General features: G+C 43.5%; 1 protein-coding gene across 7 annotated transcripts in view; it reads right to left on the reverse strand.

The window, feature by feature from the left end:
- The window catches only part of LOC137376165 (utrophin-like), a 904,611-nt gene that overhangs the window by 607,650 nt on the left and 276,121 nt on the right, over positions 1 to 20,840 (reverse strand). For all 7 annotated transcript variants that reach the window (XM_068044198.1, XM_068044197.1, XM_068044199.1 and 4 more), the window contains 2 exons: positions 5,493 to 5,648; positions 1,816 to 1,986 (listed from right to left, as the gene is read on the reverse strand). In XM_068044198.1, coding sequence (XP_067900299.1) covers positions 1,816 to 1,986; positions 5,493 to 5,648 — 327 coding nt within the window. The remainder of the gene's footprint in view (positions 1 to 1,815; positions 1,987 to 5,492; positions 5,649 to 20,840) is intronic.

Here is a 20,840-nt window from a genome sequence, read left to right on the forward strand (position 1 = left end):
AATTTTAAAACTGTGCCCAGTACACCCAAGTTTAGGTCATTAATATATATCAAGAAAATCATGTGTCCTAACACCGACTCCTGGGGAACCCCAATATATACCTTCCTCCAATCAGAATAGTAACAGTTCAGCACTACTCTGTTTCCTGTCACTCAGCCATGCTGCTACTGTCCCTTTTATTCCATGGGCTTTAACTTTGCTGTCAAGCCTGTTATGTAGCACTTTGTCAAATGCCTTTTGGAAGTCCATGTACACCACATCACCCTCATCAACCCTCTCTGTTACCTCATCAAAAAACCCGAGAAGTTAATTCGACACAATTTGCCCTCAACAACTCCATGCTGGCTTTCCCTAATTAACCCGCATTTGTCCAAGTGACTGTTAACTTTATCTCACAGAATCACAGAATTGTTACAGCACAGAAGGCGGCCATTCAGCCCATCGTGTCCGCACTGACACCAATCATAATTTCTAAAAGCTTTCCCACCACCGAAGTTAAACTGATTGGCCTGTAGTTTGGGTTTGTCCTTTTTGAACAAGGGTGTAACATTTGCAATTCTCCAGTCCTCTGGCACCACCCAGGAAATCTGCCCTCCTTACCAAGTCTGGTCTACATGTAATTCCAGTCCCACAATGTGATTGACTCTTAACTGCCCTCTGAAATAGCCTAGCAAGCCACTCAGTTGTACCAAACCACGACAGAAAGGTCAAATAAGAAGAAAACCAGACAGACCATCTAGCATCAACCTAGGCACCAGCAACAACGATGCAGCATCAGCCCTGTTGACCCTGCAAAGTCCTCCTCATGAACATCTGGGGACTTGTGCCAAAATTGGGAGAGCTGTCGCACAGACTAGTCAAGCAGCAGCCTGACACAGTCATACTTACCAGTCAATGTCCCAGACACCTCCATCACCATCACTGGGTATGTTCTGTCCCACCTGTTCACCATTTACAAGGTGCAAGTCAGGAGTGTGATGGAATACCCTCCACTTGCCTGGATGAGTGCAGCTCCATCAACAATCAATAAGCTCGACACCTTCCAGGACAAAACAGCCCACTTTATTGACACCCCATCCACCACCTTAAACATTCACTCCCTCCACCACCGACGCACAGTGGCAGCAGTGTGTACCATCTACAAGATGGACTGCAGCAACTATAATTCTTGCATCTCTCTGTAATTTCTTGCAAATGTGTTCTTCTCTATCTTTCCCACTAGTTGATAGCCTATAAAATACAACCAGCAATGTAATGGTACCTCTATTGTTTCTTGGCTCTAACCAAGTAGTTTCTGTCCTTGACCTCTGTAGGAGATCCCCTCTCTCCAGCGCTGTAAAGTCCTCCTTAAATCAATAATGCTACTCCTCTGCCTTTCTCTCCTTCCCTATCTTTCCTAAACACCTTGTATTCAGGAATATTTAATACCCAGTCCTGCCCTTTTTTGAGCCAGGTCTCCATTATCACCACAACATCATATTTCTACTTTGCTATCTGCATTGCAGCTCACCAACCTTATTTATCACAATCCGCAATTCACGTACAGTAAACTTAATTCAGACCTTACTACATTCCCTCTTATTCTGACCCCACCTAATACCTTATTATTTCCTATCCTAGTGCAATCTGTCTCTCTCAATTCTCAGTGTACCTTGTTCTTCCTCTCCAATATGACCTCCTGGTTCCCACACCCCTGCTAAGTTAGTTTAAACCCATTAATTACAGTTTATGCATGAAACTCCCCATGTCATAACGCCCAGCTGACAAAAAATGAGAAAATTCCAAAGGCACCAAGAGAAGGAAAATAATACTCACTACAATCCACTTGATTTCTGAATCTAAGTTAACAGATATTCCCCTAGCAGATGATCTTTGGATCACTTCAGCTTCTGCAGTTGACAACCATTCCAAAAGTGACTTTGTCTCATTCTTCCATTTGCGTGATAGTTGCAAAGCTTTTTCTAAGTCCTGTTTCCCTTCAGTGACCTGCAAGGCAAGAACAAAGCATGTGAAAGATCAGACTACTTTCAAATCATAAGAGGAAACTGAATAGATAAAGCTGAGTGGAGTTTCTCATTTGATAGAAAAATACTGCGGATGCTGGAAATTTGAAACAAAAAATGCTGGAAATACTCAGCAGGTCAGGCAGCATCTGTGAAAAGAGAAACAGAGTTAACTTTTCAGGTCTGTGACTTTTCATTAGAACGGCCTGGGAGCCCCTCGTGCCATCTGGAGAGCGAGCAGGTGGTGTCTGGGGGGGCCCAGGAGAGCGAGCGGGCGGTGTCTGGGGGGGCCCAGGAGAGCAAGCACGCAGTGTCTGGAGGGGGGCGCAGGAGAGGGAGCACACGTTGTCTGCGGGGAAGCAGGAGAGGGAACGCACAGTATTCGTCAGCAGGCTTGAGCTTTTCTGCAACCATAAGGAATGCAGAGGTGGTGGATACTAGTAGTGATATTATTTGAGTTTATAAGTTTCTTTAGTCTTTCCTCGTTTTGCCTTTTTAAAAGGGGTCATTTTTGGTTACGTTTGGGTTGATGTCTCTTTATTGGTTGTTTAGAAAAGACAGAATAGACAGAAAGAATCCATTCCCATTGAAGGAAGGTCAAGAAGCAGAGAACACAGATTTAAGGTGATGGGCAAAAGAACCAAAGGCAGCATGAGGAAAATCTTTTCTACACAGAGGATGGTTTTGATCTGGAATGCACTGGAAAGAGGTGGTGGAGGCAGATTAAAATCATGGCTTTCAGAAGGAAATTGGATAAGCACCTGAAGGAAAAAAATTTGCAGGGCTACAGAGAATGAGACTAAGTAAATTGCTCTTGCAGAGAGCCGGCACAGGCTAGACAGGCCGAATGGCCTCCTTCTGTGCTGTAATCATTGATGACTCTACATGGGAATAGGGCAGGAAAGTGGAGTTGATGTACAAGTTCAAATCTGATTGTATTAAATTGTGGAGCAGGCTTGACGGGCCATTTGATCGACTCCTGCTCCTCTTTCCTAAGATCTTATGCTCTTGAGATGGTTGAAGGATCCTCTCGGGGGTAGCGATCAAAACATGGTAGAATTTCAAATTCAGTTTGAGGGCGAGCAACTCGGGTCTCAAACCAGTGTCCTCAACTTAAACAAGGGCAATTACAGAGGTATGAAGAAAGAGTTGTCTAAAGCGGGCTGGGAAAATAGACTAAGGGGAAAGTTAGTGGGTGAGCAGTGGCAGACATTTAAGCAGATATTTCATAACACTCAGCAAAAGTTTATCCAGGTCAAAAAGAAGGACTCGATGAGAAGGATGAACCACCCATGGTTAACAAAGGCGGTCAAGGAGAGTATCCAATCAAAAACTAAGGCATACAAAGCGGCGAAATAAGGAAGAAATAGCAGGACATTTAGAAAAGCAGGACATTTAGATGCTTGACAAATCTACTAGAATTCTTCGAGGATGTAACGAGTAGAGTTGATGAGGGGGAGTCAGTGGATGTGCTTTATTTGGACTTTCAGAAGGCTTTCGACAAAGCCCCACATAAGAGATTAGCGTGTAAAATTAAAGCACATGGGATTGGGGGTGGTGTGTTGCAATGGATAGAAAATTGATTGGCAGACAGGAAACAAAGAGTAGGGATAAATGGGTCTTTTTCCGAAAGGCAGGCAGTGACTAGTGGGGTACCACAGGGACTGGTCCTAGGACCCCAGCTATTCACAAAATACATTAATGATTTAGATGAGGGAACTAAATGTAATATCTCCAAATTTGCAGATGACACAAAACTGGGTGGGAGGGCGAGTTGTGAGGAGGATGCATAGACGCTTCAGGGTGATTTGGACAAGTTGAGTGAGTGGGCAAATGCAAGGCAGATGCAGTATAATGTGGATAAATGTGAGGTTATCCACTTTGGTAAAAAAAAAACAGGAAGGCAGATTATCTGAACGGCTATAAACTGAGAGAGGGGAATATGCAGCGAAACCTGGGTCTTCTCGTACACCAGTCACTGAAGGTAAGCATGCAGGTGCAACAGGTGGTAAAAAAGGCAAATGGTATGTTGGCCTTCATAGCGAGAGGATTCGAGTACAGAAGCAGGGATGTCTTGCTGCAATTATACAGGGCCTTGGTGAGGTCACAACTGGAATATTGTGGGCAGTTTTGGTCTCCTTATCTGAGGAAGGATGTTCTTGCTATAGAGGGAGTGCAGTGAAGGTTTACCAGACTGATTCCTGGGATGGCGGGACTGACGTATGAGGAGAGATTGAGTAGGGTAGGATTATATTCGCTGGAGTTCAGAAGAGTGAGGGGGGGATCTCATAGAAACCTGTAAAATTCTAACAGGACTTGACAGGGTAGATGCAGGAAGGATGTTCCCGATGGTGGGGGAGTCCAGAGCCAGGGGTCATAGTCTAAGGTGGTGGGGTAAACTTTTCAGGACTGAGATGAGGAGAAATGTCTTCACCCAGAGAGTGGTGAGCCTGTGGAATTCGCTACCACAGATGCAGCTGAGGCCAAAACATTGTACGTTTTCAAGAAGGAATTAGATATAGCTCTTGGGTTTAAAGGGTTCAAAGGATATGGGGCAAAGCGGGAACAGGTCACTGAGTTGGCTGATCAGCCATGATCATAATGAATGGCAGAGCAGGCTCAAAGGGCTGAATGGCCTACTCCTGGCTCCTATTTTATGTGTTTCTATGTAAAAACTTAATGCAATCAAACAGAGTCAACATGGTTATGTGAAAGGGAAATCATGTTTGACAAATTTGTTAGAGTTCTTTGAGGATATAACAAGCAGAGTAGATAAAGGGGAACTGGTAGATGTCGTGTATTTGGATTTTCAGAAGGCGTTCGATCAGGTGCCATATAAAAGGTTATTGCACAAAATAAGAGCTCAGGATATTGGGGGTAATGTGTTGGCATGGATTGAAGATTGGCTAACACACAGAAGCAGAGAGTCGGGATCGATGTTGAGAATATGTTTCCACTGGTGGGGGAATCTCGAACTAGGGGACATAGTTACAGAATAAGGGGGCACACATTTAAAACCAAGATGCAAAGGCATTTCTTTGAGGGTGGTGAATCTCTGGAATTCCCTACCTCAGAGTTGTGGAGGCTATGTCACTGAATGTATTTAAGGAGGTGGTAGATAGATTTTTGAAATCGCAGGGATTCGAAGGGTATGCGGAGCAGGCCCAAAAGAGGAGTTGAGGTCTGGGGCAGATCAGCCATGATCCTATGGAATGGTGGGGCAGGCTCGAGGGGCCGAATGGCCTACTCCTGCTCCTATTTCTCATGTTCTTATGTTCTTATGTACTCAGAAGGTGGTGAATCTGTAGAATTCTCTGCCCCAGAGGACTGTGAAATTTCAAACATTGAGCATGTTCAAGACAGAAATCAACAGATTTCTGGTTACTAATGATATCAAGGGATATGGGGGTAGTGGGGAAAAAATGATTACTAACCACCAGTCATTACTAAATCACCTTGATATTTGCTTGCAGCATTCGCTCTGCTTACCTGAGCACCCATGTCATTGTACAGGAGTTTCAGGTCTGTCAACTGCTCGTCCATCAGTTTCGGGTTATCTGTCTGCTGTTTCTGAACAATCTGTCGCCCAGTCTTTATTACTGTCTCCACCTCGAGCTTCACCTCACTCAGAGTTTTATATAGTTTCTAAATAAGAGAAAAGCCTTTGGTTAGCTAACATAGCAATGTAACTTACCACTAATACAACTGTGAATGTTACATGGAATGTGCACGTATTTATTTGTTTTTCACAATACAGTCTTTTTGTTGCTCATACCCTTGGCCAAAGGGAAGGAAAGTTACAATTAAAACTAAATACATAAAAGTTAATGCTTAATTTTGTGATTGTGACAATACCATTTAAATAGTAAAATGAGCTTTCCACAGTTTAACAAAACGTTTGTGTAAATCAAGCTGTTGATCAGCAGTTTCAGCAAAACTATATATGTTACAAAACGTATCCAAGACGATTATGAATGATAAGCCAAATAGCAAGAAAAATGTTCAGAAAAGAGTTACAGTCAGTAGCATATACATGCACATTCGATGTGATGGTAAACATGCATGTTCAATATGAGATGCAAACATTTGATATAACACACATGCATTTACTATGACACATGCAGGTTCGATATGACATCTAAGTAAACATCCACTACCACACAGATATACATGCCTGCTAAGACACACACACACACACACGTGTCCGATACAACACATGCATGGCCAGTAGGATGGGTATACATGCATGTCATTCATGAGCATTCAATAATACACATGCAAGCCCAATACAACACAACAGGCTCGAAGAGCCAAATGGCCTACTCCTGTTCCTATTTTCTATGTTTTTCTATGAACATCCAATGACATACTTGCATGTCCGATGAGGTGTAAATATTTATATCCAATATGACATATATACATGCACATCTGATGGAAAATAAAATTCAGAATTGTATAGCAAGTGTCACATTCAGGGACCAATCCTTCATTTCAACAAAATCCTGGTAAAGGTGGCCATTTTTGTTTGTCTTGCTTTTGTGCAGTAAATATGACTTGACTCTCGATATATTTGCAATATGCAGAATTTAACGTAAGCTGTGTTGCTCCTGGTGAAAAGGGATTTTAAAACAGGAACAATGCAAAGAGATTGAGGAAAGGGTTAGTTAGATGATCAGCCGTGATCTTACTGAATGGCGGAGCAGGCTTGAAGGGCTGAATGGCCTACTCCTGCTCCTATTTCTTATGTTTTATTCAGCCCCTTGAGCCTGCTCCACCATTCAACTAGATCATGACTGATCTTGTATTTCAATGCCATTTGCCCACACTATCCCCATATCCCTTGATATTTTTAATATCTAGAAATCTATCAATCTCTGTTTTGAATATACTCAATGACTGGGCCTCCACAGCCCTCTGGGGTAGAGAATTCCACAGATTCACCACTCTTCGAGTGAAGAAATTCCTCCTCATCTCAGTCCTAAATGGCCAACCACTTATTCGGAGACTGTGTCCCTTGGTTCTAGACACCCCCTCCCCCAGCGAGGGGAAGCATTCTTCTTGCACCCACCCTGTCGAGCCCTGTAACAATTTTGTATGCTTCAATGGGATCACCTCTCATTCTTCTAAACTCTAGAGAAAAGAGGCTCCTCAATCTCTCCTCATAGGACAATCCCGTTATCCCAGGAATCAGTCTGGTAAATCTTTGTTGTACTCTCTCTATGGCCAGTATATCCTTCCTTAGGTAAGGAGGCCAAAATTGTACACAATACTCCAGGTGCAGTCTCACCAAGGCTCTATACAAATGCAGCAAGACTTTACTCCTGTACACAACACCTCTTGCAGTAAAGGCCAACAACATACCGTTTCCATTATTATGTTCCTATGTTCCACTTACCTTCCTAATTGCTTGCTGCACCTGCAGGTTAGCTTTCAGTGACTTATGAACAAGGACATCCAGATCCCTTTGGACTTCAACGCTTGCTAATCTCTCACCATTTAAGAAATATTCTGCATTTCTGCCAAAAAGTGGATAACTTCACATTTTTCCGTAATATATTCCACCTGCCATGTTCTTACCCACTCACTTGCCTATCTAAATCCCCTTGAAGCCTCTTTGCATCCTCCTCACAACTCACATTCCCACCTAGTTTTGCGTCATCAGCAAACTTGGAAATATTACATTTGGTCCCCACATGCAAATCATTGATATAGATTGTGAATAGCCAGGGTTCAAGCACTGATCCTTGTGGTACCTCACTAGTCACAGCCTGCCAACCTGAGAATGATCCATTTATTCCTATTCTGTTTTCTGCCCATTAACCAATTCCCAATCCTTGCCAGTATATTACCCCCAATCCCGTGTGCTATAATTTTGCCTACTACCCTCCTGTATGGGACCTTATCGAAAGCCTTCTAAAAATTCAAATGCACACATCCACTGGTTCCCACTTATTTATTCTGCTAGTTATATCTTCAAAAAACTAACAGGTTTGTCAAACATGATTTCCCTTTCATAAATCCATGTTGACTCTGCTCAATCCTCCTATTATTTTCTAAGTGTCCAGTTATCCTTTATAATAGATTCTAGCATTTTCCTTACTACTGATGTCAGGCTAACAAATCTATAGTTCCCTGTTCCGAAAAAGGGTCATTGACCCGAAACGTTAACTCTGCTTCTCTTCCCACAGATGCTGCCAGACCTGCTGAGTGATTCCAGCATTTCTTGTTTTTGTTTCAGATTTCCAGCATCCGCAGTATTTTGCTTTTATTATAGTTCCCTGTTTTCTCTCTTCCCCCCTTTTTTAAATAGTGGGGTGATATTTGCTACCTTCTAATCTTCAGGAATTGTTCCAGAATCTATAGAATTTTGCAAGATGATCACAAATGTATGCACTATCTCTACGGCCACCTTTTTCAACACTCTGGGATGAAGATCATCTGGTCCAGAGGACTTATCAACTTTCAGTCCCATTAATTTCTCCAGTACTAATTTTTTACTTATACTAATTTCTTTCAGTTCCTCATTCTCACTAGTCCCTTGGTACTTTAGTATTTCTGGGAAGATTCTTGTAACTTCCTCTGTGAAAACAGAAACAAAGTGTTTAGTTTCTCCTTACTCCCCTGCCTCTGCCTGTAATAGGCCCATATTTGTCTTGGCTAATCCTTTCCTTTTTAAATACATATAGAAGCTTTCACAGTCCGTTTTTATGTTTCTCGCTAGTTTACTGTCAAAGAACAAAGAACAGTACAGCACAGGAACAGGCCATTTGGCCCTCCAAGCCTGCGCCAATCTTGATGCCTGCCGAAACGAACACCTTCTGCACTTCCGGGGCCCATAAAAAACTTGCCTCGCACATCCCCTCTAAACTTTGCCCCTCGCACCTTAAACCTATGTCCCCTAGTAACTGACTCTTCCACCCTGGGAAAAAGCTTCTGACTATCCACTCTGTCCATGCCGCTGTCATATTCTAGTTTATCATTTTCTTGGTCCTCCTTTGCTGATTTCTAAAATGCTCCCAATCCTCAGGCTTACTATTTTTTGGCATCTTTATAAGCCTCTTCCATTGATCTAATGAAATGTTTAACTTCTCGTTAGCCACGGTTAGAGCACCTTTCCTGTTGGGTTTTTGTGCCTCAAAGGTCTGAAAATTTGTTGTAAACCATGTATTAATTCTTTAAATGCAAGCCATTGCCTGTCTGTCATACCTTTTAAAGTAATTTCCCAATCTACCACAGCCAACTTGCCGCTTAGACCTCTCATACCTTCGTAGTTCGCTTTGTTTAGATTTAAGACCCTAGTTTCAGATTAAACTACATCACTTTCAAATTTAAAGTAAAATTCTATCATATTATAGTCACTCTTCCCTAAAGGCTCCTTTACAAGACTCATCGCACAATACCAGTTCTAAAATAGCCCGTTCTCTAATTGGTACCTCAACATACTGTTCTAGAAAACTATCTTGTCTATATTCCAGGATTCATCCACCACAGCATTAGTGCTAATTAGGTGTACCCAATCTATATGTAAATTGACATCCCCCATGATTACTGTAGTACCCTTGTTATATGTACCTCTAATTGCCTGATTTATACCGTGCCCTACATCACCACTGCTGTTCGGTGACCTATAAACGACTCCTACCAACGTTTGCTGCCCCTTGCTGTTTCTTAGCTCCATCCAAACTGATTCTACGTCTTCATCCATCAATCCAAAATTCTCTCCATTAATGTATTGATCTCATCTTTTATTAACTGCGCTACCACATCTCCTTTTCCTTTTGCCTGTCCTTCCTAAATGTCAAATACCCTTGAACATTCAGTTCCCAGCCTTGGTCACCCTGCAGCCATATTTCTGTAATGACAATTTGATCATATCTGTTTACTTCTATTCTGTCTATACTGTCAATTCATCTACGTTGTTGCAAATGCTGTGTGCAGATAGAGTGCCTTTAATTCTATCTTTTTATGCTAGAACTGTATAAAATATTAGTCCCGCCACAGCTAGTGTACAGTGTACAGTTCTGGTCACCCACAAAGGAAGGATGTGATCGCATTAGAGATAGTATAGAGATTTATGAAAATGTTGCAAGGAATGGAAAATTTTAGCTATCAGGAAAGATTGGACAGGCCGATGTTATTTTCTTTGGAACATAGAACACTGAGGGGAGGTTTAATTGAGGTCTATAAAATTATGAGGGGCCTAGATAGAGTGGATAAGAAGGACCCAGTCCCACTCACAGAGGTCAATAACCAGAGGACATAGATTTAAAGTAATCGATGGAAAGCCAACTTCAATGGGGTAAGATTGGAACTGGGGCAAATAAATTGGAGTCAAAAGCTGGCAGGAAAACCAGTAGATGAACAATGGGCTATCTTTGTATAACTGCAGTTATACAGGGCCTTGTTGAGACCACATCTGGAGTATTGTATGCAGTTTTGGTCTCCTTATCTGAAGAAGGATGTTCTTGCCATGGAGGGAGTGCAAAGATGATGTACTAGGCTGATTCCTGGGATGGCAGGATTGACGTATGAGGAGAGGTTGGGTCGACTAGGTCGGCGAGACATTGGTCGTCTCAATTTCTCTGTCCCCCTCACTCACTCTAACCTGTCCCCCTCTGAACTTGAGGCACTCCGTTCTCTCAGGTCTAACCCCGACATGGTCATCAAACCTGCAGACAAGGGTGGTACTGTTGTCGTATGGCGTACCGACCTCTACCTTGCAGAAGCTCAATGCCAACTCACAGACACTTCTTCCTACCTCCCTCTGGACCATGACCCCACCACCGAACATCAAGCCACCGTCCAAAGGACTGTCACTGACCTCATCTCCTCTGGAGATCTTCCCTCTACAGCTTCCAACCTCATAGTCCCACAATCCCGGACAGCCCGCTTCTACCTCCTTCCCAAAATCCACAAACGGGACTGTCCCGGCAGACCCATTGCATCAGCCTGCTCCTGCCCCACTGAACTTATTTCTTCCTATCTTGACTCTATCTTTTCACCGCTGGTCCAGTCTCTTCCCACCTACATCCGTGACTCTTCTGACGCCCTACGTCATTTGGACAATTTCCAGTTTCCTGGTCCCAACTGCCTCCTCTTCACTATGGACGTCCAATCGCTCTACACCTCCATCCCCGACCAGGATGGTTTGAGGGCTCTCCGCTTCTTCCTGGAACAGAGGCCCAACCAGTCCCCATCCACCACCACCCTCCTCCGCCTGGCTGAACTTGTTCTCACATTGAACAACTTCTCCTTCAACTCCATGCACTTCCTTCAAGTAAAAGGTGTCGCTATGGGTACCCGCATGGGTCCTAGTTATGCCTGTCTTTTTGTGGGATATGTCGAGCATTCTTTGTTCCAGTCCTACTCAGGTCCCCTCCCCCAACTCTTTTTCCGGTACATTGATGACTGTATCGGTGCCGTTTCCTGCTCCCGCCCCGAACTGGAAAACTTTATCAACTTTGCTTCCAATTTCCACCCTTCTCTCACCTTTACATGGTCCATCTCTGACACTTCCCTTCCCTGACTTCTCTGTCTCCATCTCTGGGGATAGGTTGTCTACTAATATCCATTATAAGCCCACCGACTCCCACAGCTATCTCGACTACACTTCTTCACACCCTACCTCCTGTAAGGACTCCATTCCATTCTCCCAGTTTCTCCGTCTCCGACGCATCTGCTCTGATGATGCTACCTTCCATGACGGTGCTTCTGATATGACCTCCTTTTTCCTCAACCGAGGATTTCCCCCCACTGTGGTTGACAGGGCCCTCAACCGTGTCCGACCCATTCCCCGCACTTCTACCCTCACCCCTTTCCCTCCCTCCCAGAACCGTGACAGGGTTCCCCTTGTCCTCACTTTCCACCCCATCAACCTCCATATCCAAAGGATCATCCTCCGCCATTTCCGCCACCTCCAGCGTGATGCCACTACCAGTCGCATCTTCCCCTCCCTTCCCGTCAGCATTCCGAAGGGATCGTTCCCTCCGCAACACCCTGGTCCACTCCTCCATTACCCCCACCACCTCGTCCCCGTCCCAGGGCACCTTCCCCTGCAATCGCAGGAGGTGTAATACCTGCCCATTTACCTCCTCTCTCCTCACTACCCCAGGCCCCAAACACTCCTTTCAGGTGAAGCAGCGATTTACTTGTACTTCTTTCAATGTTGTATACTGTATTCGCTGCTCACAGTGTGGTCTCCTCTACATTGGGGAGACTAAGCGCAGACTGGGTGACTGCTTTGCGGAACATCTCCGCTCAGTCCGCAAGCAGGACCCTGAGCTTCCGGTTGCTTGCCATTTCAACACTCCCCCCTGCTCTAATGCTCACATCTCTGTCCTAGGATTGCTGCAGTGTTCCAGTGAACATCAACGCAAGCTCGAGGAACAGCATCTCATTTACCGATTAGGCACACTACAGCCTGCCGGACTGAACATTGAGTTCAATAATTTCAGAGCATGACAGCCCCCCATTTTACTTTCATTTTTAGTTATTTTTTCTTCCTTTTTTTTTTAAAACATTCTTTTTTACATTTTTTACAATCTTTTTTTTGCATTTATTTCAATTCATCTTTGTTTGTTCAGTTTGCTTACCCACTGTTTTTTTTCAGGTTTGCACTTGCTGCTGTTCAATATTCACTGTATTTACACCTAATCTGTACTAATGCTTTGTCTTTCAACACACCATTAACATATTGTTTGCCTTTGCTCTGTGACCTTTTGGTCAGCTATGTGGCCTGGTCCAATCTAGACCTCCTTTGTTATCTCTTGCCCCACCCCCACCTCACTTGCTTATAACATGTGACTTTTCTAATATTTGTCAGTTCCGATGAAGGGTCACTGACCCGAAACGTTAACTCTGCTTCTCTTTCCACAGATGCTGCCAGACCTGCTGAGTGATTCCAGCATTTCTTGTTTTTATTTGGGTCGACTAGGCCTATATTCACTCGAGTTAAGAAGAATGAGAGAGGATCTCCTAGAAACCTATAAAATTCTAACAGGACGAGACAGGCTAGATGCAGGGAGGATGTTCATGATGGCAGGGGAGTCCAGAACCAGGGATCACAGTTTCAGGATACGGGGTATGTCATTTAGAACCGAGGAGAAATTTCTTCATTCAGAGGGTGGTGAACCTGTGGAATTCTCTACCGCAGAAGACAGTGGAGGCCAAGTCATTAAATATAGTGGAGAGAAAGCGGGAACGGGGTACTGAATTAAACGAGCAGCCATGATCTTTTCTGAATGGCGGAGCAGGCCTGAAAGGTCAAATGGCCTACTCCTGCTCCTATTTTATATGTTTCTATGTTTCAAAGAAGAGATAGTTCCCGCACAGTCAAGGTATGTTCCCTCTAGAGCATGGCTACCCGACCCGAACCCGACGGGAGCCAACAACATGCGTTGGGTTCGGGTCGGGTCGGGTCGCATTTCCAGGTCCAACATTCCGGCACAGGTCAGGCCGGGTCAAACACGCTCTATCACCATCTCTGGTAAGTGGCTCCACTGTTAATGTACTTTTTGGACTTGTAAGTTGGTTTTGTTACAGTTTCTTAAAAATTGTGCAGATAAGCAACAAAGCGAAAAACGGAAGGTAGGTTAACTGATGGTCGGGTCGGGTGTGGGGAAAAAATGAAAGGACTCGGGCCAGGTCAGGCTCGGGGTCAGATGTGGTTCTGTCGGGCTTCGTTTGCAGACCTGAGCCGGCCTTTAGTTCCCTCGAAGGGGAAAAGTAGGGCAAACAAATCCAGAGCTTCCTGGATGACAAAAAAGGTAGAGGTTAAGATAAAGAAGAAAATGTGTGCTTATGACAGATACCAGGTAGAAAATACTATTGAGAACCAGGCTGAATATAGAAGGTCCAGCGGGGAAGTGAAAAGCAAATAAGAGAAGCATAGAGAGAGCATGCAAAGAGACTGGCAGCTAACATTATAGGAAATCCCAAAGTTTTCCATAGGCATATAAATAGTAAAAGAGTGGTAAAAGGAGGAGTGGGGCCGATTAGGGATCAGAAAGGGGATTTACACATGTAGGCTGAGGGCATAGCTAAGGTATTAAATGAATACTTTGCATCTGATTTTTCCAAGGAAGAAGATGCAACCCAGGCAATGTTGAAAGAGGAGGTAAGTCAGATACTAGAGTGGTTTAAAATTGATAAAAAGGAAGCATTGATAGGCTGGCTGTACTTAAAGTAAATAAAGCACCAGGACCAGATGAGATGCATCCAAGGATACTGAGGGAAGTGAGGGTGGAAATCGCAGAGACACTGGCCATAATTTTACAGTCTTCCTTAGACTTGAGGGTGGCGCCAGAGGACTGGAGAATTGCAAATGTTCGACCCTTGATCAAAAAAGCGTGCAAAGATAAACCCAACAACTACAGGCCAGTCAGTTTAACAGTCAGTAGTGGGGAAATTAGAATTAGAATTAGAATATTACAGCGCAGTACAGGCCCTTCGGCCCTCGATGTTGCGCCGATCATCTGACCTACACTATTCCATTTACATCCATATGTCTATCCAATGACCACTTAAATGCCCTTAAAGTTGGCGAGTCTACTACTGTTGCAGGCAGGGCGTTCCACGCCCCTACTACTCTCTGCGTAAAGAAACTACCTCTGACATCTGTCCTATATCTTTCACCCCTCAACTTAAAGCTATGTCCCCTCGTGTTTGCCATCCTCATCCGAGGAAAAAGACTCTCACTATCCACCCTATCTAACCCTCTGATTATCTTGTATGTCTCTATTAAGTCACCTCTCCTCCTCCTTCTCTCTAACGAAAACAACCCCAAGTCCCTCAGCCTTTCCTCGTAAGACCTTCCTTCCATACCAGGCAACATCCTAGTAAATCTCCTCTGCACCCTTTCCAAAGCTTCGACATCCTTCCTATAATGCGGTGACCAGAATTGCACGCAATACTCCAGGTGCGGCCTCACCAGAGTTTTGTACAGCTGCATCATGACCCCGTGGCTCCGAAACTCGATCCCCCTACTAATAAAAGCTAACACACCATATGCCTTCTTAACAGCCCTATTAACCTGGGTAGCAACTTTCAGGGATTTATGTACCTGGATACCAAGATCTCTCTGCTCATCTACACTACCAAGAATCTTCCCATTAGCCCAATACTCTGCATTGCTGTTACTCCTTCCAAAGTGAATCACCTCACACTTCTCCGCATTAAACTCCATTTGCCATCTCCCAGCCCAGCTCTGCAGCCTATCTATGTCCCTCTGTACCCTACAACACCCTTCTACACTATCCACAACTCCACCGACCTTCGTGTCATCCGCAAATTTACTAACCCACCCTTCTACACCCTCATCCAGGTCGTTTATAAAAATGACAAACAGCAGTGGCCCCAAAACAGAACCTTGCGGTACACCACTAGTAACTAAACTCCAGGATGAACATTTGCCATCAACCACCACCCTCTGTCTTCTTTCAGCTAGCCAATTTCTGATCCAAAGCTCTAAATCACCTTCAACCCCATACTTCCGTATTTTCTGCAATAGCCTACCGTGGGGAACCTTATCAAACGCCTTACTGAAATCCATATACACCACATCCACGGCTTTACCCTCATCCACCTGTTTGGTCACCTTCTCGAAAAACTCAATAAGGTTTGTGAGGCACGACCTACCTTTCACAAAACCGTGCTGACTATCGCAAATGAACTTATTCTTTTCAAGATGATTATAAATCCTGTCTCTTATAACCTTTTCCAACATTTTACCCACAACATAACCTTTTCCAACATTTTACCCACAACATAACCTTTTCCAACATTTTACCCACAACATAACCTTTTCCAACATTTTACCCACAACTCATTTAAAAAAAAATTTGGGACAAAATCAATAGTCACATGGACAATTGCAAGTTAATTAAGGAAAGCCAGCATGGATTTCTTAAGGGAAAATCATGTTTAAGTAACTTGCTGGAGTTTTTAGAGGAGGTAACAGAGAGGGTTGATAAGGGCAATGCTGATGTGGTATACATGGACTTTCAAAAGGCGTTTGATACAGGACCACACAACAGACTTGTGAGCAAGTTTGTAGCTCATAGAATAATAGGGACAGTAGCAACATGGATACGAAATTAGTTGAGTGACAGGAAACAAAAAGTTGTGATGAATGGATGTTTTTCGGGTTGGAGAAAGGTTTGTAGTGGAGTTCCCCAGGGATCAGTGTTGGGACCCTTGCTTTTCTTGAGATATATTAATGACCTAATCCTTGGTGTATAGGGCACAATTTCAAAGTTTGCAGATGATACGAAACTCGGAAGCATTGTAAACTGTGAGGAGGATTGTGTAGAATTTCAAAAGGACATAGACAAATTGGTGGAATGGACAGATAGGTGGCAGATGAAGTTCAATGCAGAGAAATGTGAAGTAATTCATTTTGATAGAAAGAACATGGAGAGACAATATAGAATAAAGGGTACATTCCTGAAGGGAGTGCAGAAACAGAGGAACCTAGGTGTATATGTGCATAAGTTATTGAAGATAGCAGGACAGGTTGAAAGAACAGTCAATAAAGCATACAGTTTCCTGAGCTTTATTAAGAGGGGCATAGAGTACAAGAGATGGTGTGCTGCGTCCCTGGTGCCAGGGTCAAGGATGTCATGGAGCGACATGCAGGACATCCATCTGGGGGAGGGTGAACAGCCAAAGGCCATGGTCCACATTGGTACTAATGACATAGGTAAAAAGAGGGATGAGGTCCTGAAAGCAGATTTTGAGAGAGTTTAGGAAGGAAATTAAAAAGCAGGACCTCCAAAGCAGTAAACTCAGGATTACTCCTGGTGCCACGTGCTGGTGAGCATAGGAATAGAAGGACTGATCAATTGAACACGTGGCTGGAGAACTGGTGTAGAAGGGAGGGCATCAGATTTCTGAGGCACTGGGACCAGTTCTGGGGCAGGTGGGACAAGATGGACAGGCTATACCTTAACAGGACTGGACTAACATCCTCGCAGGGAGATTTGCTAGTGCAGTTGGGAAGGGTTTAAACTAGCTTGTCAGGGGGATGGGAACCTGAGGGGTAGCTCAAATTGGAAGGAAGTAAAGCTGGCAAACAAGAGGTAGAAAAGTAGCAAGCGACATTAGAAGGCAGGCGAAACAAAGGCGAGCATTAACAAGGCTTAGAATGCAAGATAATGTCAGGAAGAAAAGGTTAAGGGCACTATACCTGAATGCATGCAGCATTCGCAACAAGGTAGATGATTTAAAGTTCCAAATAGAGGTAAATGGATATGATGTAATTGCCATGACAGCAACGTGGCTATAGGGTGACCAAGACTGGGAAATGAAGATTCAAAGATATTCGACATTTAGGAAGGATAGACAAAAAGGAAAGGAAGGTAGTGTTGCACTGATAATAAGGATAATAATCAGTACATTAGTAAAGGAGGATCTCAGATTGGAAGAACAAAATGTGGAATCTGTTTGGGTGGAGCTAGGAAACAGCAAGGGGCAGCAAACATTGGTAGGAGTTATTTATAGGCCACCAAACAATAGTGTTAGTGTGGGGAATGGTATGAATCAGGAGATTGGAGAAGCATGTGGCATGGGTAACACAGTAATCATGGGTGATTTCAATCTGCATTTCAACTGGGCAAACCTAATGGGCACATGCTGTGGAGGACGAGTTTCTGGAGTGTGTTCGAGATGGTTTTCTAGAGCAGTATGTTGAGGCTAGAGAACAGGCTATTTTAGATCTAGTTTTATGTAATGAGAAAGGGTTAATTAATAATCTTGTTGTAAAAGAATCTTTAGGGATGAGTGACCATAATATGATAGAATTTTATATTATGTTTGAAAGTGAGGTAATTCAATCTTAAGCCAAGGTGTTAAATTTGAACAAAGGAAATTATGAAGGTATGAGGAGCAAATTGGATGGGGTGGATTGGGCAAATACGTTGAAAGGTATGACAGTACAGAGGCAATGGATAGTCTTTAAAGAAATATTACATGGTTTGCAGCAATTATACATTCCTTCAAGGCACAAAAGCCCCAGAAGTAAAGGCGGTCAACCATGGATAACAAAGTTAAGGATTGTATAAGATTAAAACAAAAGGCCTATAAAGTTATCACAAATAGTAGTAATCCTGAGGATTGGCAGGATTTTAGAATACAACAAAGGAGGGTCAAGAAACTGATAAAGGGAGAAAACAATATGAATGTAAGCTGGCAAAAAATATAAAAACACACTGTAAAAGCTTCTACAGGCAAGTAAAAAGGAAATGTTTGGTTAAACAAATGTGGGTCCATTACAGGCAGAGTCAGGAGAATTTATAATGGGGAATAGAGAAATGGCAGAGAAGCTAAATGATTTTGTGTCTTCACTGAGGAAGATACAAGACATCTCCCAGAATTAGAGATCCAAGGGATTAGGGGAATGAGGAATTGAAGGAAATTAGTATTTGTAAGAAGGTTGTATTGGAGAAATTAATGGGGCTGAAGGTTGATAAGTCCCCAGGACCTGATATTCTACATCCGAGAGTGTTGAAAGAGGTAGCTATGGAGATAGAACATAGAACAGTACAGTACAGTACAGGCCCTTCGGCCCACAATGTTGTGCCGAACCTTTAACCTACTCTAAGATCAAACTACCTACATACCCTTCATTCTACTATCATCCATGTACCTATCCAAGAGTCGCTTAAATGTCCCTAATGTATCTGCTTCTACTACCACCGCTGGTAGTGCATTCCACGCACCCACCACTCTCTGTGTAAAGAACCTACCTCTGACATCTCCCCTAAACCTTCGTCCATTCACCTTAAAATTATGCCCCCTGGTGATAGCCCTTTCCACCCTGGGAAAAAATCTCTGGCTATCCACTCTATCTATGCCTCTCATCATCTTGTACACCTCTGTCAAGTCACCTCTCATCCTTCTTCGCTCCAATGAGAAAAGCCCGAGCTCCCTCAACCTTTCTTCGTAAGACATGCCCCCCAGTCCAGGCAGCAGCCTGGTAAATCTCCTCTGCACCCTCTCTATAGCTTCCACATCCTTCCTATAATGAGGCGACCAGAACTGAACACAATATTCCAAGTGTGGTCTAACCAGGGCCTTATAGAGCTGCAGCATAACCTCGCGGCTCTTAAACTCAATCCCCTGTTAATGAAAGCCAACACACCATACGCCTTCTTAACAACCCTATCAACTTGGGTGGCAACTTTGAGCGATCTATGGACATGGACCCCAAGATCCCTCTGTTCCTCCACACTACCAAGAATCCTGTCTTTAAGCCTGTATTCTGCATTCAAATTCGACCTTCCAAAATGAATCACTTCACACTTTTCCAGGTTGAACTCCATCTGCCACTTCTCAGCCCAGCTCTGCATCCTGACAATGTCCCATTGCAACCTACAACAGCCTTCCACACTATCCACAACTCCAGCAACCTTCGTGTCATCGGCAAACTTGCTAACCCAGCCTTCCACTTCCTCATCCAAGTCATTTATAAAAAGATAGCGGATGCATTGGTGATCATCTTCCAAAATTCTATAGATTCTCGAGCGGTTCCTGCAGATTGAAAGGTCACAAATGTCACCCCACTATTTAAGAAGAGGGAGAGAGAAAACAGGGGATTACAGACCTATTAGCCTTACATCAGTCATTGGGAAAATGCTAGAATCTATTCTAAAGCATGTGATAAATGGACACTTGGATATGAATGAACAGATTGGGCATAGTCAACATGGATTTATGAATGGGAAATCATGTTTGACGAACTTGTTGGAGTTTTTTGAGGATGCTACTAACTGAATTGATAAAGGGGAGTCGGTGGATGTAGTATACTTGGATTTTCAGAAGGCTTTTGATAAAGGCACGACAGGAGATTGGTTAGCAAAATTAAAGTGCATGGGATAGGAGGTAATATCCTGGCATGCATTAAGGATTGGTTAACAGGCAGAAAGCAGAGAGTAGGAATGAACGGGTCATTCTTGCGTTGGCAGGCTGAGATTAGTGGGGTACTGCAGGGATCAGTGCTTGGGCCCCAGTTGTTCACAATGTATATCAATGATTTGGATGTGGGGACCAAATGTGGTATTTCCAAGTTCACGGATGACACAAAACTATGTGGGAATGTGTGTTGTGAGGAAAATGCAAAGCAGTTTCAAGGGGATTTGGACAGATTTCATGAGTGGGCAAGAACGTGGCAGATGGAATATAATGTGGAAAAATGTGAAGTTATCCACTTTGGTATGGGGAACAGGTGCGCAGAGTATTTCTTAAATGGTAAGAGATTAGAAAGTGCAGATATACAAAGGGATCTGGGTGTCCTTGTCAATAAGTCACTGAAAGCTAACATGCAGGTGCAGTAAACAATTAGGAAGGCTAATAGTGTGTTTGCCTTTATTGCAAAAGGATTTGAGTCCAGAAGTAGTGAAGTCTGGCTTCAATTGTATAGAACCTTGGTTAGATGGCACCTGGAATACTGTGTGCAGTTTTTGTCCGCTTACCTTAGGAAGGATATTATTGTCATAGAGGGATTGCAATGAAGGTTCACCATACTTGTTCCCGGGATGGCGGGACTGTCCTATGAAGTGAGATTGGGGAAACTGGGCCTGTATTCTCTGGAGTTTTGAAGAATGAGAGATGATCTCATTGAAACCTACAAAATACTTAAAGGGATAGACAAGGTAGATGCAGCTAAGATGTTTCCCTTGGCTGGGGAGACTAGAACCAGGGGACACAATCTCAAATAAGGGAGAAGGCACTTAGGACTGCGATGAGGAGAAATTTCTTTATTCTGGGTTGTGAATCTTGCTCATTGAGTATGTTTCAAGTAGAGACTAACAGATTTCTAAATACCATTGACATAAAGGGATG

This window comes from Heterodontus francisci, chromosome 13 (genome assembly GCF_036365525.1).
Source record: "Heterodontus francisci isolate sHetFra1 chromosome 13, sHetFra1.hap1, whole genome shotgun sequence".
Classification (NCBI taxonomy): Eukaryota; Metazoa; Chordata; class Chondrichthyes; order Heterodontiformes; family Heterodontidae; genus Heterodontus; species Heterodontus francisci.